This window comes from Globicephala melas, chromosome 19, assembly GCF_963455315.2.
Source record: "Globicephala melas chromosome 19, mGloMel1.2, whole genome shotgun sequence".
NCBI lineage: Eukaryota > Metazoa > Chordata > Mammalia > Artiodactyla > Delphinidae > Globicephala > Globicephala melas.
The window spans coordinates 1,133,556-1,157,428 of NC_083332.1; the positions used below are offsets into that span (position 1 = coordinate 1,133,556).

General features: G+C 43.3%; 1 protein-coding gene across 2 annotated transcripts; it reads left to right on the forward strand.

Moving 5' to 3' along the window:
* The first annotated feature begins 5,401 nt into the window (after positions 1-5,401).
* Positions 5,402-21,374, forward strand: LOC115848017 (zinc finger protein 850-like). 2 transcript variants are annotated; one of them, XM_060289763.1, is made up of 3 exons: positions 5,402-5,566; positions 7,055-7,181; positions 15,349-21,374. In XM_060289763.1, exons 1-3 carry the CDS (start codon positions 5,534-5,536, stop codon positions 18,081-18,083), a joined length of 2,895 nt encoding a protein of 964 aa, XP_060145746.1. In that variant the 5' UTR covers positions 5,402-5,533; the 3' UTR covers positions 18,084-21,374. The 2 variants fall into 2 exon arrangements, with proteins under 2 accessions (XP_060145746.1, XP_069900458.1); XM_070044357.1 differs by lacking the exon at positions 7,055-7,181 and having other exon boundaries at positions 5,442-5,566.
* The last annotated feature ends 2,499 nt before the right edge of the window (positions 21,375-23,873 follow it).

Genomic DNA, 23,873 nt, shown 5'->3' on the forward strand with positions numbered 1-23,873 from the left:
GGCTTTCTCTAGTTGCAGCGAGTGGGAGCTACTTTTCTTTGCAGTGCATGGGCTTCTCATTGCGGTGGCTTCTCTTGTTGTGGAGCACGGGCGCTAGTCACATGGGCTTCAGTAGTTGCAGCACTTGGCACGTGAGATCTTCCCAGACCAGGGATCGAACTCATGTCCCCTGCATTGGCAGGCAGATTCTCAACCACTGCACCACCAGGGAAGCCCCTGAATACATAATTTCTTAAAATGTGTTTCTAAAATAAAAGAGCCCTTTCATAACTCCAGTAACTTTATTACACACGAAAGTATTCTAAATATCAGTGCATATCAGCACAAATGGGGACACTGTGTGACAGATTTTGATTGCTAACACACTTTGATGCATCCTGTACCTACAAACTACCACAGCACAAAGGATTTATGATAGAAGTGAGAACCTGTTTGGGAAATAAAGTGGGAGGTGCTGACCTAGCACAGCAGGTGTGGCTACAAAAGTCACAAATACTCCAGCGAGATTTTGGGGCAGGCATGTGATAGAGATGTCCAACATTCTGGTGTGTGGGCCACACATAATCTCCCAGTCTTCCTGGATAATGTGTGATGAGGTGAGTGCAGACTGGTTTGGAAAGAACAACTTCTCCCACATCATTGCAAGTATGATGATGCACTGATGGTTTTCAGACCAGGGACTCGGTAACCACCTTGTTACAACCTGGAGATTCACACTTGTGAGCAGCTTTGTCAAGCAAGAAGAAGGACTTGGGGTGGGGTTTTACAGGCTTTATGGGAGGTGTCAGGCTGCATTCAGCACATAGCATTTAGACTTAGGTTTGTCAAGCATGAGTCCCGAGGAGATGTGGGCACGTTATTGATGATTAGCAATCATTATTTGGTGACATTTTTCTGTTGGGTAGGAGGAGCAGTTAAGCAGTGTGTCCTAGAGTTAGGAGTAAGAGCCTTGGGGACTTGGAGAGGGCTACAGTGAACAGTTTATAGTCCTTCAGTGTCCTTTACAGTGCTCGGAATAGTGACTGGGAGAATTTGGACACAGGCACATCATGAAGCAGGTTCATGAAGATGGACATGACCTTGGAAACAAATCACTGCATGTGGTGGTGGAGGCCTCTGTCACAACTGAGGTGAAACTGAAGACCTGTGTGTGTTGCTGTGTGGTGCTGCTGTCCCTGTGAAAATCTTCCTAATAGGCTGTTTGCAGAGAGGTGGTGTGAACTGGGGATAGTGGAGCTGGAGGCCCTGGTGGCGATGCAGACGTCAGGTGTGTATAGTTCATGATTGGGATACAGCAGATGGAGTGCCTGCTGGAGGGGCCCAAAGAGATGCCATTGGACAGGTGCAGCTTAGAGGAATCACTCTCATCAAGGGCCTGAGAGCTGTGTACCTTTGTGAAAGTCCCTCCACCTCTCTAACTTGCAGGCTCCTCCTTTCACAAACTGCAGTAATAATAATTACTAGGTGTCACTAGGTAGATTGGGTAGATAAATGGGGTCATTCACAGGAAAGCCATCAATGTTGGTTCCCAGTAAAATATACTCTTGTCCCTCAGCATGGGGTGTAGGGTATGAGTACGACTCTTGGGTGGAGCATCACAGGGTATCAGGATGGGCAAGGTGTTCTTTAAATGAGTCCCCAAAGACTGAAAGATTGAGTTCAACATTAAGTAAAGACAGCTGAGGACTTATAGCCAAGAAGTAGAGTGAAGGAGTCAGTGGATGGAAAATTACCAACAGAAAACAGGGTAACGGGTGTTCTTGCTAAACCAACTTAATAAGAATCTTGCTATTCAGATCAGATATAAAGGGTAGGAAATGGGTGTTTGATCAGATATCAATGGGGGAGTTATTCTTACTAAACTGGCTTTTCAGGTTTGATAAAACTGGGCTAAACAGGCTTGTCCTCCAAACAATATAGGTTCATTTCTCATCTGGTTGTTTTTGTTCATTATGGACCAGCTGAGAGGAAATCAAGGTGGCAGTGTAGGAGGGCATGGAGCTCACGTTCCCCCACGAACACATCAAAAATACATTTACTTTGGAACAATCCTCACTGTAAACTGGCAGAAGGACTCCTGTTCAACCAAGGCTGTAAGAAACATATACATGTAATTGGGCAGGAAGGGAAGAAAAGCAATGTGGTCAGGAGTTGTGGGACTCAGAGAGGAAGGGCGATCACTTGGGCAGTGAGCTCCCTGGGGAGTGAGTGGCTTGAAGTACAGACTAGGTGTTCCAGTCCTCGTGTCTATGTTGTGGAGACAAGCCTTCTTGACGGGGTGGAGGACCACTGGGACAGACAGAAAGGCTGGAGGAGCCTGGACTTTGCTTGGGAGGAGTGAGCAAGCAAATGCCTGTCCCTGCGGCCAGGCAGAGAGAGGTATGCATTAGCAGATTTTTGCAGGTTTCTTGTGACCAGGATCTTAGCACACCCAAGTCAGAGTGGAGCAAATGCTCTGGCCTCACTAACTCCATGCCAGAGCACGGGACTGCATGTGTGGCCGCCAAGACCTGGGAAAAGAGTCGACGTTTGGAAGCAGAGGCAACCTGGTCCCAGTGCAGAGTCAGAGTGGGGCTTTGGTAGCCATTCTTGGCACTTACTCCCCAGGTATATCAGAAGCAGCCCAGTCTTCTGATGGCAGCTGGCTGGCCACAGCTCACCCACCCCACCATACATGCACAGAAACCACAGGGGCCTGCCTCCTCCCTATGGAGTGGTGCTGCAACACAGAGGGAGTGAGGGAGAGTGGAGATACTGATCAGCTGTGAGAGAGCAAGAGATCTTGTTTCCAATGCAGGGCAGAGATAGGCCTCTAGCAGCTGTTGAGTTCACCATGATCACCTCATCATGGTCCCCAGTCCAGTTAACCCTGTCCAAGCCAAGAAAATGCTCCAGCCCACTGCATGCCACAGTGCAGCACTGGATCTGGGGCAGCCACAACTGGGGAAAAGACCCTAGGTTGCATCTGAGCATAGCCACAGAGGCCTACACAGGCAGCATACCAGACCCCTGTATGCACGAAAATCCCACTTGCTTCAACACTCCCTTCCTGTGGCTAAAGTCCCAGTGTGGGGAGAAGGAAGGATACACAATTAATGGGAACAGAGCCAGCCCCAGCCCGACCCTCATGGCTTCTGGTCCTGCAACTTGAGATCAGGTCTCGCACCCGGTGCTGGCTGTAGTCCCTCAATCTCCAGTCTCAGCCCTTACTGTGGTGATAGCTGCCATCACGCTCTGAGGAAAGACGTGACTTGCACCCACATCAAATCCAGCCGTCCCACCAAAAGCATTGGGTATACCCACTCTGCATAGTCATAGTCCCTCAGAAGGACACCCCTTCAAGACCCCAAAGGGAAACGGTATCACCTAAGTTTATAGAGGTAGAGAAAGTTAAATAAAATGAAAATTGCTAATGAAATACTCTCAATTGAGAGAAAGAGAAAACCCCTGAAAGAATAAACAATGAAACAGAAATAACTGTTACAATGTAAATAATTTAAAACACTGGTAATAAAAATATTAACTGAACTAGGAAAAATAATTGAGCTAAACACTGGATATTTTAACAGAGAACTAGAAAACAAAAGGAGACCCAATGAAAAATAAATACTTCAAGGGAGTTCTCTGGTGGCCTAGTTGTTAGTATTCTGGGCTTTCACTGCTGTGGCCCGGGATCAATCCCTGTTTGGGGAACTGAGATCCAACAAGCTGCGTGGAGTGGCTAAAAAAAAATGTTCAATGGCTCAGATAAAAAGCACGCTAGCAGGAATGAACAGCAGAGGAAGAGAGACAGAGAATGCATAAGTGGTCTGGAAGATAGAATAATGGAAATCACAGAATCAGGAAAGCAGGCAGAAAAACTATGTTTTTTAAATGAAAGGAATGTACAAGATCTCTAGGATAACGTTGTGTTCCAATATTCGAATTATAGGGGTTCCAGAAGGAAAAGAGAGGGAGCATGGGAACAAAAATATTTTTCAAGACATTATGGCTGAAAATTTCCTTTACCTGAAGAAGGAAACTGGTATTAAGGTACAGGAAGTATTGATACACAGGATCCCAAACAAGATGAACCCAGACCCACACCAAGACATATCATAAGAAAATGGCAAAAGTTGAAGATAGAGTTCTCAATGCATCAAGAGAAAAAGAAAGAGTCATAAACTAGGGAATCCTAATAATGCTATCAGCTGTTTTCTCTGCAGACATTTTGCAGGCCAGAAGGGAATGGCAGGATATATTCAAAGTGCTGAAAGGGAGAAAGCTGCAACCTAGGATACTCTACCCAGCAAGATTATCATTTAGAAAAGAAGGAGAGATAAAGAACTTCCCAGATCAGCAAAACCCAAAAGAATTAATCAATACTAATCCTACCATAATAGAAATGTTGAAGAGTCTTCTCTAAATGGAAAATAAATAATAATCTTCAGGAAAGGGAAAATCCCACTAGGGAAGGCAAATATATAGTAAAGAATGAAGATCGTTTAAATAAGCTGGTAAGTAGATTTTTAAAAAATGTAGACGGAAGTAGAACTACACACAACAGGATAAGCACAAAGATGTAAAATATGACATCAAAAACACAACTACAGTAATTATTATGATTTTTTTGTGGGGGCCCTGTAACATGACTTGTGGGATCTCAGTTCCCTGAACAGGGATGGAACACTGCCACGGCAATGAAAGCGCTGAATCCTAACTACAAGACGAGCAGGGATCTCTCCAGAAATCAACTACAATAAGAAAAACGGGAAAAGAACAAATATGTGGAGTCTAAATAACATGCTACTAAACAAATGGGTCAGTGAAGAGATCAAATGGGAAAGCAGCAAATATCTTAAGACAAATGTAAACTGAAGCACAACACTCCAAAATTTATGGGATGAAGCAAAAGCAATTCTAGGAGGGAAGTCTATAGCAATGCAGGCCTCAAGGAACAAGAGACAACTCAAATAAATAGCCTAACCTACTATCTATGAGAATTAGAAAAAGAAGAACGACAAAGGTTCCCTTCCCCCTTAAGAAGACTGGAGCCCCTAAACTACTACCTATGAGAATTAGAAAAAGAACAACAAACCTTCCCCGCTCCCTTAAGAAGATAGGAGTCCCTTTCCCGCCCTAGAAGTCATTTTCCAGTGCTTCCGTGGTGCAGCTTGGCTTTTTCCCGGCGATTCAGGTGCGGGGTGACATTCCCTGAGTCCTTGGCACTACATTACCCAGAAGAATTTGCGCTAAGGCAGCGACGTTCATCCAATGAAAATCCAGGAAGGGGGCATTTCCGGGAGGGCGAACCTCCGGGAGAAGAACTTCCGGCGTCCTCGTGGCGCCCATTTTGATCGTGGAGCTAGTCGGAAGGTCGGAGTGTGCGGTGATGGGAGCGAGGTGACTGGCCAAGAAGACGCAGGAGGAGGCTTTGTACACACTGCAAAGGGACGGCCTGAGTGTTGGGGACACCGCCGCCTGCGGGGTGCATCGATACAAAGTCCGACAGGACCCCTCGACTGTCGCCACTCCTCTCCTCCCAGGAGCTCCGATGGCGGCGGCTGCGCTGACGGACCCGGCTCAGGTAAATGCTGCGGGCTTCGGGTTCTCCCCTGCCCGTTTACCCACCCAAATACGAAACTCCTGAGTGAGAGGCGTCTGGTCCAGGAGAGTGAGGCCTGCAGGGGTGGTGTCCCTATTTCTGACCACCGTTGTAATGTGGTCTGAGTGAGGCTTGGAGATACAACTGAAGCAGGAATATTCGGGAACCCGGAGTCCATCTTGTTTCTGCGAGGAACGCAGTTTGAGGCCAGGCTGCACCTGGAGTGGTAGATGAGTGGTTGTGTTTCTCTTCTTAGGGCCCTGGGAGCGGTGGAGAGTTTTGAATAAAGGAAGGGCACAATCTGAGCTAGGCTTTTAAAAATAATCCAAAGTGTTCAACGGAAAGCAGAGTGTAGGGGAATGATGAGGACACTGAGGCAGAGGGAAGTTGTGGCTTTTTTCACGGTCACAACTGGTAAGTAGGAGCAATGAGGATGGAGGCACAGAGGAGAGGTTAGTGATTCAGCCAGAGTTTACCTGGCTCTTGTATTGGGCACAGGTCCAGGGAAAGTGTGAGCCCCTGAAGCACTGCTTACGTCACTTTCTCCATCGCCTTCCTTTTCCCACAGATTCCATGGGCTGGAGAAGCACTTTGGGCAAATGGCGGTTGTCCCAGTCCCTCACTTGTTCTCACCCCCCACGCACACATTCTGTGTATTTGAAGTGTCTTAGGGTTCTTCACCTGCCATTCTCCCAGCACTTTGGTTTGGAGACCCTAGAGAACCCCATGCTTGGTTTTCTGAGTGCAGGCCAGCTTTTGTGGAGGGGGTTCTAGTTTCCCACCACTGATGAAATGAGGTGTGGAAGGTTACTCCTGGAACAGGTACCAGTATGTGGCAGTGATTTTTTTTTTTTTTTTCTTTTTGCGGTACGCGGGCCTCTCACTGTTGTGGCCTCTCCCATTGCGGAGCAACAGGCTCCGGACGCGCAGGCTCAGCGGCCATGGCTTACGGGCGCAGCCGCTCGGGGGCATGTGGGATCTTCCCGGACCGGGGCACGAACCCGTGTCCCCTGCATCGGCAGGCGGACTCTCAACCACTGCGCCACCAGGGAAGCCCGGCAGTGTTTTTTTAATGTTATTTTTGGCCCCACCACACGGCATGCGGGATCCTTAGTTCTCCCACCAGGGATTGAACCTGTGCCCCCTGAAGTGGAAACTCGTAGCCTTAACCACTGGACCACGAGGGAAGTCCCTGTGGCAGTGTTTTGAGGTGAGGCTGAGCTTGTTTAGGTAAGTGCAGGTCTCCTTTTTTCTGATGGAAATAAACAGGGAAGAACTGGAGTTAGACTTGAAATGACTGCCTGTGTATTCTGGAGGCAATGGGAGTTTCAGATCAAAGGAGAGAGGTTCTCTTCCCCAGGTCTTGAGAGGCTCCATCTGGTTGGGCGGTAGGGGAAATGTGTGGGATGATGGACTGTGGATTTTCAGGAATGAGACTGTTCATGGTTATATTTGTCCCTGTTATACCAGGGCAGTGTGACCTTTGAGGATGTGGCCGTGTACTTCTCCTGCGAGGAATGGTGTCTTCTTGATGAGGTTCAGATACACCTGTACCTTGATGTCATGCTGGAGAACTTTGCCCTTGTCTGCATGCTGGGTAAGGCCCTCACACCCATCTCAATCCTCTGAGATAGGCTCTGCCTTTCTCCTTTTCCCCAAGGGTAGTTCTGTCCTTCTCACATCTGGACCATGGGCACTGCTTTCTTCTTAAAGTTATGTGCTGCAGTTACAATGGCTAGGCAGAGTTCATCCCTACTCCTTAGTGCCATGAAACTTGTAGCCCCAAAGTCTTGCAGGTGACCATTCAGGTTCATCAGTGTTGCAGTCCGCTTTAGAGATCCCTCCTTGCTTGCCCTCTCCTGGGCTAAGTGAGTGTACGGATCCATACTACCCAAAGTTTGCTCCATTTCTGCACCCGACAGTATTTATTTATTTATCTGTCTGTCTATCTATCTATCTATTTATTTATGGTTACATTGGGTCTTCATTGCATGTGGGCTTTCTCTAGTTGAGCCGAGTGAGAGCTACTCTTCTTTGTGGTGCATGGGCTTCTCATTGCAGTGGCTTCTCATCGCAGAGCATGGGTTCTAGGCCTGTGAGCTTCAGTAGTTGTAGCGTGCAGGCTCTATAGCACAGGATCAGTAGTTGCGGTGCATGGGCTTAGTTGCTCCACGGCATGTGGGATCTTCCCGGTGCAGGGATCGAACCCATGTTCCCTGCATTGGCAGGCAGGTTCTTAACCACTGCACCACAGGGAAGTCCTTAAAATATTAAATAAGGAACTACAGTATGATCCAGCAATTTCACCTCTGTGTGTTTATCCAAAGGGTGTGAAATCATATCAAAAAGATATCTGGGGACTTCCCTGGTGGCACAGTGGTTAAGAATCCACCTGCCAATGCAGGGGACACAGGTTCGAGCCCTGGTCTGGGAAGATCCCACATGCTGTGGAGCAACTAAGCCCGTGTGTCACAACTACTGAGCCTGTGCTCTAGAGCCCGTGCTCTGCAACAAGAGAAGCCACTGCAATGAGAAGCCCATGCACCACAACAAAGAGTAGCCCCTGCTCATCACAACCAGAGAAAGCCCACGTGCAGCAACAAAGACCCAAAGCAGCCAAAAATAAATTTATTTAAAAAAAACAACAAGATATCTGTACTCCCTGTTTTTTGCAGCATTATTTACACTATCCGAGACATGAAAAGAACCTAAGTGTCCATTGATGGATGAATGGGTAACAAATGTGCTGTATGTGGAACACTATTCAATATTGTTCAACCATTAAAAAAGAAAGAAATCCTACCATCTTTAATAACATGGATGGACCTTGAGGGCATTATGCTAAGTGAAATAAGTCTTAGTTCAGGGAAAGACAAATACAGTTGTTTGCCAGTTTCCAGAGAGGATTGATTCCAGGAGCCCCTGCATATACTGAAATCTGCAGATGATGAAGTTTCACAGTCAGCCCTGTGATTCTGAAGTTTTGCGTTTGTGGATTCATTCAACTACTGATCACGTGGTTCTGTGTTTATTTAATTAAACATAACCATGTGTAAGTGGACCCATGCAGTTCTTACCCATGTTGTTCAAGAGTCAGTTGTACTCCATAATTACACATACATGGGGAATATTTTCCTTTTTGCTGCGACGAGTCTTAGTTGCGGCATGCAGGATCTTCATCGAGGCATGTGGGACCTTTCGTTGGGATGCTCAGGCTCTTCATTGTGGTGCAAGCTTCTCTCTAGTTGTGGTGTGCAGGTTTTTCTCTTCTCTAGATGTGGTGCGCAGGCTCCAGGGTTTGTGGGGTCTATAGTTGTGGCACGCAGTCTCTAGTTGAGGCGCATGAGCTCAGTAGTTGTGGCGTGTGTGCTTAGTTTTCCCGCAGAATGTCAGATCTTAGTTTCCCGACCAGGGAATTGAACCTGCATCCCCTGCATTGGAAGGTGCATTCTTTACCACTGGACAACTGGGGAAGTCCCTGGAATCTTTAAAGAAAAAAAAAAAACACACACACACACACCCCAAACTCAGAGACAGCACAGAAATTAGTGGTTGCCGGAGTAGAGGATGGGTGAACAGGGTTAGATGAAATGCGTGAATGGTGTCAGAAGCTACAGACTTCTAGTTGTAACGTGAATAAGTCCTGGGGATGTAATGCATAGCTTAGTGATTATAGTTAATTATACTGTATGCTGTATTTCAAATTTGCCAAGAGAGTAAATCCTAAAAGTTCTCATCAGAGGAAAAAAATTGTATTGTGGTGTTAACTAAACTTATTGTAATCATTGCACAACATATACACAAATCAAATTATGTTGTACAGCTTAAACAAATACAATGTTTCACATCAATTATATGTCAGTGAAACTTTTAAAATTCTACAGTGCTCTTCCTTTCTCTGAAACCCAAATTTCTGATCTTTATTATTTTCCATCTCTCTAAAGAACTTTTTAAAAATGAATTCCCATGATTTTTGTGCATCTAAGAACATGTTTATTTCACCATCACTGTTGAAGAGTAATTTTATTGCATTCTGAATTCTAGGCTGACATTGGCCACCCCCCAACCCCACCCCCGCCAAGCTTTAAATGTTTCACTCCTTTCTCTTGTTTGCATGATTTCTGAAAATTCAGATGTTATTCTTTTTGTTGCTTCCCCATGACTAAAGTGTTTATTCCTCTGGTTTCTTTTGGGATTTTTTTTTTCTTCTGTATTTGAATGTGATATGCTTAGGTGTAGTTTTGTTGTTGTTGTTTTTTAAAATAAATTTATTTATTTATTTACTTATGGCTGTGTTGGGTCTTCATTTCTGTGTGCAGGCTCCCTCTAGTTGCGGTGAGCGGGGGCTACTCTTCATTGCGGTGTGCGGGCTTCTCATTGTCATGGCTTCTCTTGTGGAGCGTGGGCTGTAGGTTCACAGGCTTCAGTAGTTGTGACATGTGGGTTCAGTAGTTGTGGCTTGTGGGCTCTAGAGTGCAGGCTCAGTAGTTGTGGTACACAGGCTTAGTTGCTCCACAGCATGTGGGATCTTCCTGGACCAGGGCTTGAACCTGTGTCCCCTGCATAGGCAGGTGGGTTCTTAATCACTGTGCCACTAGGGAAGCCCCAGCTTAGGTGTAGTTTTTTGGCATTAAACCTGCTTGATGTTCTCTGAGCTTCCTGGATCTGTGGGTTGGTGTCTGACATTAATTTGGTGGAAATTCTCCATGATTATTGCTTCAAATATTTTTTCTATTCCTTATTCTTTTTTTCTTTTGATGTTTCTATATATGTATGTTAAAGCATTTGCAGATGTTATACAGTTTTTAGATATTCTTTTTTTTTAGTCCTTTTTCTCTTTGTTTTTCAGTTTTAGAAGTTTCTACTGCAGGAACCTCAAGCTGAGAGATTCTTTCCTGAGTTGTGTCCAGTCTTAATAAGCCCATCCTATTCATTCTTCATTCCTCTTCTCTTCTTTTTGATCTCTAGCATTTCCTTTTGGTTCTTTATTAGAATTTTCATCTCTGCTTTCATTGCCTTTCTTGTCTTGTATGCTGTCTGCTTTATCCATTAGCAGGCATTAATTAGCGTATTAATCATAATTGTTTTACATTACCAATTTGATCATTCCAACGGCCCTGTGATATCCCTCCCTCCTTTCTTCCTCTCCTCCCCTCCCCTCCCTTCCCTTCCCAGCATGCAAGATCTTAGTTCCATTACCAGGGATCGAACCAGTGCCCCCTACAGTGGAACTGTGGAGACTTAACCACTGGATCCCTAGAGAAGTCCCTCCCTGTGATATCTGATTCTAGTTTTGAAGCTTCCTTTGCCTTTTCAAAATTTGTTTTTAGGCGTTTTAGTTGGTCCTGTAATTTTTTTCTTTGTAACTGGCATGATGTATTCCCTAAAAGGAACCATTGTAGATAGACCTTTATTGGTGTGTTGGTAAGATGTGGAGAGCGGAAGCATGCATGTTGCTGTTAGCATTCATATTATATTTAATTTTCAATCTTTTAATGAGCCTGTGTGTCTGGATCCTGAACTTCACAACTTCTTTTCAATTTAATTTTCCCTCCCTTAGTTGGGACAGGATGGGTATTGGGGGCTGTAGTTGGGTATTTCCTCTTTCCCAGGTAAGTTAGGCTCTGATAAAATGACAGTAGGTTTGGCTCTGGCTAAGTAGTTTCTACTGAGGGCAGACTTTGTTAAAAACAGAATGTTCTGGCTATTTTGTTTTTCTAATCTTCATTTCTCTTTTCAGAAGGCTTTGTTTAGTTTGTTTTGTAGTTCCTCAAGTTGTAAAGGTACTTTGTTGATTGATGATATTTCTTTGTTTATATGTAAGCATTTATAGATGTAAATTTTCTCCTTAGTACTGCTTTTGTGGCATCTTATAAGTTTTAGTATGTTATATTATTGTTTTCTTTAGTCTCTTAAGTATTTTCTAGTTTCCTGTGAGTTTTTTTTCATGGACCTATTGGTTGTTTCAAAGCATGTTGTTTAATTTCCAGAAATTTGTGGATATTTGTTTTCCATATGTGATTGATCTCTATCTTCAATCTGTTTCAGTTGGAGAGGACAGTTTGTATGATCTTTATCTAATTTAAACTATTGTTCCTGTCTATTGCTGAGAGCAGAGCATTGAAGTGTCCCCATACTATAGTAGAACTGTTTCTCTTTTCAGTTCTGTCAGGTTTTGCTTTATATCTTTTGATTGTCTATTATGAGGTGTGTAAATATATATACTTATTTTAATTTTTTTATTTATGTTTGGCTGCGTTGGGTCTTTTTTTTGTGTTTTTTTTTTTGCGGTATGCAGGCCTCTCACTGTTGTGGCCTCTCCCATTGTGGAGCACAGGCTCCAGACATGCAGGCTTAGCGGCCATGGCTCATGGGCCCAGCTGCTCCACAGCATGTGGAATCTTCCCGGACCGGGGCATGAACCCATGTCCCCTGCATCGGCAGGTGAACTCTCAACCATTGTGCCACCAGGGAAGCCCTTTTAAAAAATTTATTTTATGTATTTATTTTTGGCTGTGTTGGGTCTTCATTGCGGCATGCAGGCTTTTCATTGTAGTGGCTTATCATTGCAGAGCACAGGCTCTAGACGTGTGGGCTTGAGTAGTTATGGCACGTGGGCTCAGTAGTTGTGATACATGCACTTAGTTGCTCCACGGCATGTGGGATCTTCCCAGACAAGGGATTGAACCTATGTCCCCTACATTGGCAGGCAGATTCCCAACCACTGCACCACCAGGGAAGTCCCTAGACTTCTTTATTGTTTGATATGAATAATAGCCACCCCTGTGTTCTTTTGGTTACTATTTGCATGAAATATCTTTTTCTAACCTTTCATTTTCAATTTAATTGACTTTTGTCAACAGCATACAGTTGGATCATTTAAAAAAATCTGTCAGTCTGTCTTTTGCTTTGAGTGTTTAATCCATTTACATTTAGAGCAATTACTGATAAGAGGTATTTTTTGTCATTTTGCTCTTTGTTTTCTGTATGCCTTAGAGCTTGTTGTTCCTTAATTTTTGATATTTTCTCTTTTTGTATTAAATTTGTTTAGTGATATGTTTTAATTGTCTTTTCATTTCCTTTGTGTACATTATATGATTATTTGTAGTTACCATGGGGATTACATTTTATATCCTAAACCTACCAGCATACTAATTTTAATTTACACCAGCTTACCATCAATAACATTACAAAAACATTTCTGCTTCTGTAGTGCTCTGTCCCCACTATTTTCTAGTATTGATTTTACAAAATTACATACTTGTATGTGGTGTGTTTAAGCTGAGACTATGGTTTCTTTAAATGCATTATTCTCTGCAATCAGGTAGAAAACGAAAAAGTGCTGTTATAAACTTACAATCACAGTAGCTTTTATAATTTTCTATGAACTTACCTTTATCAGAGACCATCATTTCTTCAAATAACTTTGAATTACCGTTTAGTGTTTTTTTCATTTCCACCTGAAAGAATTCATTTAGCATTTGCTGCAAGACAAGTCTAGTGTTAAAGAACTTCTTTAGCTTTTGTTTACATTGGAATATGTTAATTTTCCTTAGTTTTTGAAGGATGTTTCCCTGATGTAGGGTTATTGGTTGACACGTTATTTTCCTTCAACAATTTAAATATATCAACCCACTGCTTTCTGGCCAGATTTCTGATTAGAAATGTGCTGATAACCTTCTTGGGGATCCCTTGTCTGGAATGAGTCACTTCTCTCGCTGATTTCAAGATTCTTTGTCTCTGCATTTCAACAGTTTTATTATAATGTGCTGCAGTATGGCTCTCACAGTCTATTCTGCTTGGAGTTTATTTAGATTTGGGGATGTTCCTATTCATATCAATCCATAAGTGTGCTATGTTTTTCTGTTCTGAATCCCTCTAGTGTTTTGTTTTCTTTTCACTTCAGCAATTGTACTTTTCAGTTCCCAAATTTCCTTTTTTGCAATACTTATACTTTCTTTCTCTTTATTGTTATTCCTACTTTGTTCAGGCAACACTTTTTTTCTGTACACCTGTTTCTTTTTAGGAATTGTACTTTGCAGTTTCCAAATTTCCATTTTTACAATACTTATACTTTCTATCTCTTTACTGTTATTCCTACTTTGTTCAGGCAACACTTTTTTTTCTGTACACTTGGTTTTTTTTTTTTTTTTTTTTTTTTTAGTTATTTGAACATCCTTTAGTCAGTTTTTAAGTCTTTCTAGTTAGTTCGCCATCTATTTTTTGTGTACCTGTTTATAAGTTACAGTTGCGGTTGATTTGTTATTTTCCTTTGCATCATACGTTCCTGTTTCTTCGTATGTCTTGTGAGTTTTTGTCATTGAAAACTGAGCATTTGTGTCTTATAATATTGTAATGCTGGAGATCCTGTATTCACTTTAACAAGTGTTTGCTGGTATGGGCTTCTCTTTGTTTTTGATGTTTTCAGGTGATTCTTTCCTGGACATCAACATGAGCTGTAAACTTAAGGGGTTTTCACTGTGCATTTCTTGGGGGTGCACTATGACTTTTGAAGTTCCTCTATATAAGTGGCTGATTTTGAATGTCTTAGTCCTTAAATATCTCACTCTCCAAAAGTGAAAAACCAGAAAAATGAAGAGTGGGAAAAGAGACACTGGCCCTTAAAATCAGGTGGGGTGACGGATTCATAACACCTTGTACTCCATCCACTGTTGTTCAGGTTGGGAGTGGATTCCTAACACCTATTACTCCATCCAGTGTTTTTCAGGTAGGGAGATGGATTCCTAACCCATCCCCTGTTTTACAGGTGGGGAGAAAAACACCTAACATTTTGTTTACATTTTGTTTCCTAGCATTTTGTACTCCATCCACTGTACATCCTTCCCTCTGGCTCCACTGACATTTCTGTTTGTAGTATTTAAATATCATTCCTTTGTCTGTTGTGTGCTTAGTTCCTCTGGGTTCGTATTTGCCACTCACCCATCCTGACATTCCATTAGGCCTTGTGTCATATGTGTCCCATGTAGTTGTTCAACTGGGGATGGAGAGTCCTTGGGGCTTCATGGGATGGACATGACTCTGGTCTCAGCAAAAAGAGCTCACAGGTAGTCTGGCCAAGATAAATGGCAGCTGGCAGAGGGCTTGATATCAGGTCTGTGTTTTAAGTCATATCAGGAACATACCTTGTGTGATTAGTGTTTTAGCCCCATTGCCAGTGGCCCCAAATCACTTCTTTTGTCTTTTCTCCATTCTTGGTACTCTGCCAACTTGTCATTTCTACGACTACTCATTTTTATTCTGACTGCAGCCTGGGATTTATTCCCTACCACCTCTCTAAGCCACTTCTCTCATGTAGTCTTCACATTGTTTTCTCTATAGTACTTTATGACATTGTGCAGGTATATTTGAATGGCATTAGGCAGGTATACTTTAATGTTCCATGAATACCAGCTACTGTTTCAGTAAGATTTTCTGGTGCATGGGCTTATACTTGTGCACAGTATCACAGATCAGCAGCAGATGTGGTCCTAGTGAAAGCCATTGACAGAAGAGTGAACTGTAGAACATGCCTTTCACCCTTGGACCACATCCAGTCCTTGTGTCCTGTGCTTGGTGAGGCTGCATCAATTCTGTGACCTTAAGTCCCAATAATGCAGAACAGCTGCATCCTCAATTTGACCCCAACTCCATTTACTGAACACAGTCCCATGGATTGGTTCTTTCATGTGTCAGACATACAGTTGTGATGGTGTCACCCCCATCCAACATCAACATGAATTTCACCATCACGTCTTTGTTTTCAGGTTCTTGGCGTGGAGTCGATGAAGAGACACCTTCTGAAGAGAACATATGTGTGGAGGGAGTATCACAGATTAGGACCCCCAGGGCAGGTTCATCTCCTGAGAAGGCCCAGCCCTGTAAGATGTGCGTCCCAGTCTTGAGAGACATTTTGCACTTGGCTGAAGAGCAGGGAGCAAATAGGGGCCAGAAAGCATACACATGTGGGGCATGTGGGAAACAGTTCTATTTCACTGCAAACCTTCAACAGCACCGGAAGCAGCACATTAGAGAGAAACCCTTCCGATGTGATGTGAGGAGACTTGCATTTCTGAAGAGCTTCACAGTCTACGCATCAGGGAATCTCTCTGTGTACAGTGAAATTGGGAAGAAATTAGCAGCCAACATGGGACTTCAGCAACAGGCCACTAATATCAGGAAGGAACAAAACAACAATCATGAGTGTGAAGCTGTTTTTCACAGTGGAACAATTCATCGGAGCTGGGGAGAAGGCAGAAAATCCTCCAGCCACACAGATATGTATGAGAGAGTCATCACTAGTGAAGCGTTTTGTGAGTGCAGCAAATGTGGGAAAGCCTGCACCCAAAGTTGTAATCTTATGGAGCACCAGAGAGTTCACACTGGAGAAAAGCCTTATGAGTGCAGCGAATGTGGAAAATCCTTTAGCCGAAGCCACCACCTCAGTGTGCATAGGAAGATCCACACCGGAGAGAAGCCTTATGCATGCAAGAAATGTGCTAAATCTTTTCTCCAAAGGTCCAGCTTCATTCAACATCTGAGAGTTCACACTGGAGAAAAGCATTATGAATGCAGTGAATGTGGAAAATCTTTTAGCAAAAAGTCCAATTTCCTTCAACATAAGAGAGTTCATACTGGAGAAAGGCCTTATGAGTGCAGTGAATGTGGGAAATCCTTTATCCATAGATGTCAACTTTTTATACACCAGAGAGTTCACACAGGAGAAAGGCCTTATGAGTGCAGTGAATGTGGGAAATCCTTTATTCATAGATGTCAACTTCTTATACACCAGAGAGTTCACACAGGAGAAAGGCCTTATGAGTGCAATGAATGTGGGAAATCTTTTACAGTTAGGTCTGTCCTGCAAAATCATCAGAGAATTCATACTGGAGAGAGGCCTTATGAGTGCAGCCAATGTGAGAAATCCTTTATCCATAGATGTCAACTTCTTATACACCAGAGAGTTCACACAGGAGAAAGACCTTATGAGTGCAGCGAATGTGGGAAATCTTTTACAGCTAGGTCTGCCCTCCAAAATCATCAGAGAATTCATACTGGAGAGAGGCCTTATGAGTGCAGCCAATGTGGGAAATCCTTTATCCATAGATGTCAACTTCTTATACACCAGAGAGTTCACACAGGGGAAAGGCCTTATGAGTGCAGCCAATGTGGGAAATCTTTTACAGCTAGGTCTGGCCTCCAAAATCATCAGAGAATTCATACTGGAGAAAGACCTTATGAATGCAGCCAATGTGGGAAATCCTTTATTCATAGATGTCAACTTCTTATACACCAGAGAGTTCACACTGGAGAAAGGCCTTATGAGTGCAATGAATGCGGGAAATCTTTTACAGCTAGGTCTGCCCTCCAAAATCATCAGAGAGTTCACACAGGAGAAAGGCCTTATGAGTGCAGTGAATGTGGAAAATCCTTTATTCATAGATGTCACCTTCTTATACACCAGAGAGTTCACACAGGAGAAAGGCCTTATGAGTGCAGTGAATGTGGGAAATCCTTTATTCATAGATGTCAACTTCTTATACACCAGAGAGTTCACACAGGAGAAAGGCCTTATGAGTGCAGCCAATGTGGAAAATCTTTTACAGCTAGGTCTGGCCTCCAAAATCATCAGAGAATTCATACTGGAGAAAGGCCTTATGAGTGCAGCCAATGTGGAAAATCCTTTATCCATAGATGTCAACTTCTTATACACCAGAGAGTTCACACAGGAGAAAGGCCTTATGTGTGCAGTGAATGTGGGAAATCTTTTATTCATAGATGTCAACTTCTTATACACCAGAGAGTTCACACAGGAGAAAGGCCTTATGTGTGCAGTGAATGTGGGAAGTCCTTTATTCATAGATGTCAACTTCTTATACACCAGAGAGTTCACACAGGAGAAAGGCCTTATGAGTGCAGCCAATGTGGGAAATCGTTTACTGCTAGGTCTGGCCTCCGAAATCATCAGAGAGTTCATACTGGAGAAAGACCTTATGAGTGCAGTGAATGTGGGAAATTGTTTATTGTTATTTCTGGCCTTATTAAACATCAGAGAGTTCACACAGGAGAAAGGCCTTATGAGTGTAATGAATGTGGGAAATCTTTCACTGCGAGAGCTGGCCTCCAAAATCATCAGAGAATTCACACGGGAGAAAGGCCTTATGAGTGTAAGGAATGTGGGAAATCTTTTACTGCGAGATCTGGCCTCCAAAATCATCAGAGAGTTCACACAGGAGAAAGGCCTTATGAGTGTATGGAATGTAGGAAATCTTTTACTTCTAGGTCTGGCCTCCGAAATCATCAGAGTGTTCATACTGGAGAAAGGCCTTATGAGTGCAGTGAATGTGGAAAATCTTTTAGCCAAAGACAAATCCTCAGTACCCATAGGAAAATCCATACTGGAGAAAGGCCTCATGAGTGCAAAGAATGTGGTAAATCTTTTATCCAAAAGTGCAGCTTAATTCATCATCAGAGAGTTCACCGTGGAGAAAACGCCCTATGAATGCAGCCGATAAGGATGCCACTGGGGTTTGGAGGAGTTTGACATGGTAACAGAATGGGAGGAACAGGTGCAGTCATCGTGCAACAGATGGACAATTTCTAGAGCAGAAACTCAGGGTGAGAGAAGGGGTGTGATCTGCTTGTGAACTCCCAGCAATGGACAGGGATTTAGGATACAGTGCTAGGTTGACTGGTTCAGGCCATGAGGAGTCTGGTCACAGCACTCCTCTTTCACTCCCTACCCTGCTTTGGGGACTCAAAGAACACTTTGTCCATTCGGACACCCTCTTGTCACCCCCACACAGACACAAAGAGGCCTGCTTAGGACACCCCCTCCTCCCCACATGTGACTTGACAGGACTGTCGTTTCACTGGGAACAAATATTGATGGCTTTCCTATGAATGATCCAACTTATGTACCCAATAATGATCTGGTCCTGCTAACTCCATACCACAGGTTTTCAGTGGATGTGGGGCAGCCAAATTCGAGGAACAGACTCTACCTTGGGATGTGGATGTGACCCAGTCCCAGGAGAGAGAAGACTAATCAATATAGAATGCCACATTAACAGAAGGAAGGATGAAAAATAACATGATCATCTCAGTAGACAGAGAAGAAGCATTTGACAAAATTCAGCATCCATTCATGATGAAAACCCATACAGGTGGGTATAGAGGGAACATATCTCAATAAAGGCCATTTATGACAAACCCACAGCAAACATCATACTGGTGGAAAGCTGAAAGGCTTTTTCCTAAATTCAGGAAGAAGAGAAGGATGCCCACTCCCCAAACTTCTATCTCACATAGTATTGGAAGTCCTAGCCCCAGCAATCAGACAAGCAAAAGCATCCAAATTGGAAGGTAAGAGGTAAAACAGTATTTTCAGATAACATGATACTTTATATAGAAAACCCTAGTGTCCACCTCAAAACTTTTAGAACTAATTAAAGAATTCAGTAAAGCTATAGGATATAGTACAAATATACAGACATCTGTTGCATTTCTATACACTAATAATGAACTATCAGAAAAAGTAAAAAAATAAAATTGCTTCAGATTGCATCAGAAAGAATAAAATACCTAGTAGCAAATTAACTGAGGGCTTGAAAGACATATATTCAATAAACTATAAAACATTGATGAAGATTGAAGATAAAGAAGTGGAAAGATATCCTGTGCTCTTGCATTGGAAGAATTAAGATTGTTACAATGACAATACTATGCAAAGCAATCGTGAAATGGACAGAAGACATAATGGAGTTAGAAAAACTATCCGAAGTGATGCAAATGAAGAACACACGTGTATTGTCATATGTGTTCAGTGTCTCAAGAAATATAGCAGCAATCTTGTGAGTAAGGCATATTCTAGTAAATGGGATATATTCATGTCCAAGACATAAAAAGGAGTCAGTTCTTATGGAAGCAATATTGTAGTTGATGGAAACTGCACCTAGGTAATTAGATTTCATGGAATATTAGAATGAGATGTTCCTATAAAAGGGAGAAAAAGAGCAAGTTACAGTTGAGGAAAAACGGGGGTTTGGGATGGGTTGAAAGAGTAAATAGAGTGTCCAGAGTAGGACTTTAGTGAAGGTGGACAGTTGTGGAAATACTGTGTTAAGGACAGCTTGCTTTCCTCTTTTCCAATTTTTACATGTTCATTTTCTTTACTGTATTAGAGAGGACCTCTGGCATATTAGGGAATACCAGTGTAAGGCAGTGAACTGCCATCCTACTGATCTCAAGCATCCTATTTTTGTCCTTTATATCTAGTCTTTTCAGTCCAGAACCATATAAAGTCGCACAAATTACATTTATTTCTCACCTCTCTTTAATGTCCATTCTGACACAATCTCTCTGATTTCCTTCAAGTTGTTTTCCCTTGGTATCTTTTATACAATACATGACAATTTGTAAAATTTCCCTCACTTGGTATACAGTAAGATATCCTTATAAATAGATTCAGATTATGTGGTTTATTGTTTTTATTGTTGCTGTTTTGCTCCCATCCAAGATAATACAAAAGTGCTGCCTTGTCCTTTTCAGTGTACCATATCAGGAAACAAGATGTCTGTTTTCCCAGTATTGGCAGTGTTTCCTTTGATCACTTCTTTATGGTGATATGCTTTGGATTTTATTCCTATTACTCTGGGAGGCTGAAGAAGGGGTGTAGCAAGACACTGTGATCATCTATTTGTTTCTAAATCTCTCTGGCTTCTGTGTGGAGAGTGAACTTAGGGGGGAAGAACTGATGTAGGAGAGAGGACAGAATCCTTTGTGTAGTTGGGAGCCCTTTGATGATGGACCAGCCCAGGATGGTGGCATTGGAGATGGTGAGGACAGGATGACCTGGGACACATTAGGAGGCAGAGTTGGCAGGACGTGTGCATAATTGAGATGATGGGGTGAGTCTCAGAGAATGATTTTTTTCCCTTCAGTCCTCAAGAGCGAGCCATTGCATTTGTGGGCCCGAGAGGCTTACCTTGTTTTCTTAGATTTCTGAATCAGCTGTCAGCTATGTTGAGTAACTGCAGCCACAGTTTCCAATACCTGGGACATAAAATAGGCAGGACTGCTCCCTGACAGTTATTTGGGTAGATGAGTTTTGTGTGGCCTTGCTTTCCTTGGGCCTGCCAGGGTTAGATGAGGCTGGATAGGAAGACTTGTGTGGTGGTGGTGTCTATCTGTAATATCTGTAGCTGTATGTGTTTGAGCCTGCCAGGGAACATTAGCTATTCTTTGAATAGAAATTCAAAACTTGCCCTCGAACTTCACTTGATGAAAATTAAATCCCTTGTTAAGGAAGTTTAGGGTCATCCAAAAGTACTGACAGCTACTTTGAATATTTATTTCAAGCCATTTAATGTAATTGTTGATATATTTGGGTTGAAATATATCCTTTTATTTTGTGTATTTCTTACCTTGCCCTTTGTTCTTTATCTTGGCCTTTAAAAATTTTTTAACCCTCTATTTATTAGTTATTTGTAATTCAATTTTCTTTACTTCTAGCTTTGAAAATGTATACCTTTATTCTATTTATTGTTTAAGCCCCAAATCACTTATTTAACACATTAGAGCATAAAGTTATAAATACATTTTTTTCTTCATTCTGTGTATTATAAGGGGTTTAAAACATTAATTTTTCCCATAGGAATATATGTTTTTCAAGGTATGCATAGGGATTCTGTCATTCTAAATCTGTAAGGAAATATTACTCATGCTTTACACAATTGGTGACATGTATGTCAATCAACACATGCATTTCTCTCTTCAGTTATCATTCCTTTTGTCATCACTGATCTTTCAACTGGAATTACAATCCATTGTTCATTGTCCTTGAATAGAACTTTTTTTTGAATAGAACTTTTAATGTTCATTTTTCCAGGTTAATTGTGCATTAATTTTCTCATTTCAAATCGTTTTGTTTCATCCATTCTTGAAGGACATATTTGCTGTACATAGAAATCTTGGTTGGCAATTTTCTCTTCAGTGGTGGGGGGAGGTCATATTGACCTTTCTACTTCTGTGGTTTTCTTAATCTTCTTGAGCTACAGAAGATAGTCTGTATGCTAAGGTGTGCTATTTTGATGTACTTTACTCTGAACCTATCAAGATCAAAAGGAAATAGGGAATGACTCCCCTTCCCCGCCCCACCTCCTTAGTAGCACAGCAGGCCCCCCTATGGGTTTATTCTTATAGGAAATGCAGAAACACAACCAGTTCCCTTGTAAGGGGTTCTAACCTTCTGCGCTCTAGTCCAAGTGATTTTCATCTGTCCCATTCTGTAATTGTTGATTGTTGGTCTCCAGCAGCTATTTACCTTCATGGATTTCACCACTTCTGGGGGTTGCTTTTCCAGACACCCTGAATTGGGAAGACGCTGGGGGTTCTGGGGTTACTGAGTTCATGCCAGTTTTTGCTGGGGTTTCTCAGAAGGACTCAGGCCCAGGAGTGCAGGGTGGAGAGTCCTATGGGCGCCCCACAAGGGCTGGTTTGCTCGTGTCTCTTCCTGCTCCCGTGTACCAGAGGGAACATTTTGAGGCCTTTTCCTCTGCGGACCCATGTGCACCAAGTCCAGGGGCGCCACGTGTGATCTGAGGTGACCTATCAGAGGAGTCAGTGATAAATGAAGAGAGCTATGTGGTCTTCAGGGTGGGAGATAGGGGAACCAGACTCCCAGATGAGGGCAGGGTGACCTGGGGACACGGGGAAAACCTGGAGATGATGGCACCACACAAAGGTGGGACATACGAAAGATCCCTGGGCTAGGACTCCTCCCTGGTCCCATAGGCTGTGTCCCCCATGCTCCCTCAGGGTTAGCCCAAGACACAAAATCCAGAATGTTTGTCCAAAGGCTGAGTCCTTCTTTTTCATTACTGTGGCCTGGCTCCCTCACACATGTGCACCCCTGAGTGGTGGTGACCAATCCCCCTCCTCCTGGCTGAATCCTACTTCAGGGCCCAGAGGCCACGTGCGCTTTGATGAGGAAGAAATAAAAGAAGATTTGTGGCCCCTGGGCCCACACTCGAGGGTCTTGGTCCACTCCAGGATGCCCCTGCCCTAAGAGGTCCCGATGCGGGGTTTCAGCCTCGGAGCCATCACTTCCACACTCCCACCTGGACAGCCTTAAGACAGTCTCCCAGGACAGGAAGCATCCTTGACACTGGCCTCAAGACACCCGCCCCCCACCACCAACAATCCCCACTCAGTCAGCCACAGGAACTGATCTTTTTCCTGAGGCTGAGGAGGCAGAAATGCGGCCTGACCAGCAGAGATGGACCCCTGGGTATCTGCATACAGTTTCTGTGCCTTGAAGGAGGGACCCTGCAGGAAATGAGGGGCCTTTGGTTGCTCAGAGCCAGACTCTGGTGTATACAGACAAGAGACAATAATGCAGGCCCTGGAGGAAGGGGGCCGTTTTTAAGTAGACAAGTGATCGTCCTAAAGTGCTGTCAGGTGCAAGATGTATTGCTAAATGAGTGAGAAACACCAGTGTTTTAATGGATATTGGATCTAAGTCATCCAAAGCAAGGTCCTGGAGAGACACCCCATCTTGGTAGGCAGGCAGCGAGCAGGATGTTTCAGCAGTTTTAGCTTCTGGAAAAGGAGGTTACCAGCTTTAGCGGGAATTGACATCGTGCTGGCTCATTGGTTATCACGGAAAGCAGCAGAGGAGCATGCTCCTCACATCCCCTCTGATAACACTATCAAAGTGGAGAGCCTCTGATCTAAAGATTAATCACTAGCTGAGGCCTGGGCAGGTACCCAGGTGTTTGCTGATTAGGCTTTATGTTTAAGATGGAAGGTCAGCCATGTGAGTAGGGTGCAGGTGAATCAGACTGCTGGACCAGGGGATGTACAGAGCAAGAGGACAGCCATGGTGGGTGGCCTGATCCATCTCTTGCTGAGCTGTGCACAGTCATTGACTATGCAGACAGGAGAGCCATTTCTGACGTGACCAGAACCAGCGCTCTTCCTCTTGTCCAGATGCTTCAGGGCTGCCCAATATCTCCTTTTCCATATTCCTGGTCAGGGTCCTGTCTTATTTTTCTCTTGTCCCTTGCCAAAGTTTACAAGATGACTAACGCTTCAGACCGCATGTGTTTCAAGAGCAATAGGATAATGTTTATTTGCTTCCTGTTACCAGTGGATGTCAACTTGTGTTGGTTTCGTGGAGTCTGAGATAACATCCAAACACTTCAGCAATCAGTAGCATTATAGAGCCTTAAATGCTCAACACTCACCGGAAAGTTTCCCCACCCCCGTAAGAAGAATGGAGCCCCCTACC

What these genes read in the sequence shown, in the direction of transcription:
- LOC115848017 (XM_060289763.1), top strand. Translation starts at nt 5,534, where the DNA reads ATGGCGGCGGCTGCGCTGACGGACCCGGCTCAG. An exon ending in CGCTGACGGACCCGGCTCAG is followed by an intron (nt 5,567 to 7,054) that starts GTAAATGCTGCG and finishes CTGTTATACCAG; the next exon opens with GGCAGTGTGACCTTTGAGGA. An exon ending in TGCCCTTGTCTGCATGCTGG is followed by an intron (nt 7,182 to 15,348) that starts GTAAGGCCCTCA and finishes CTTTGTTTTCAG; the next exon opens with GTTCTTGGCGTGGAGTCGAT.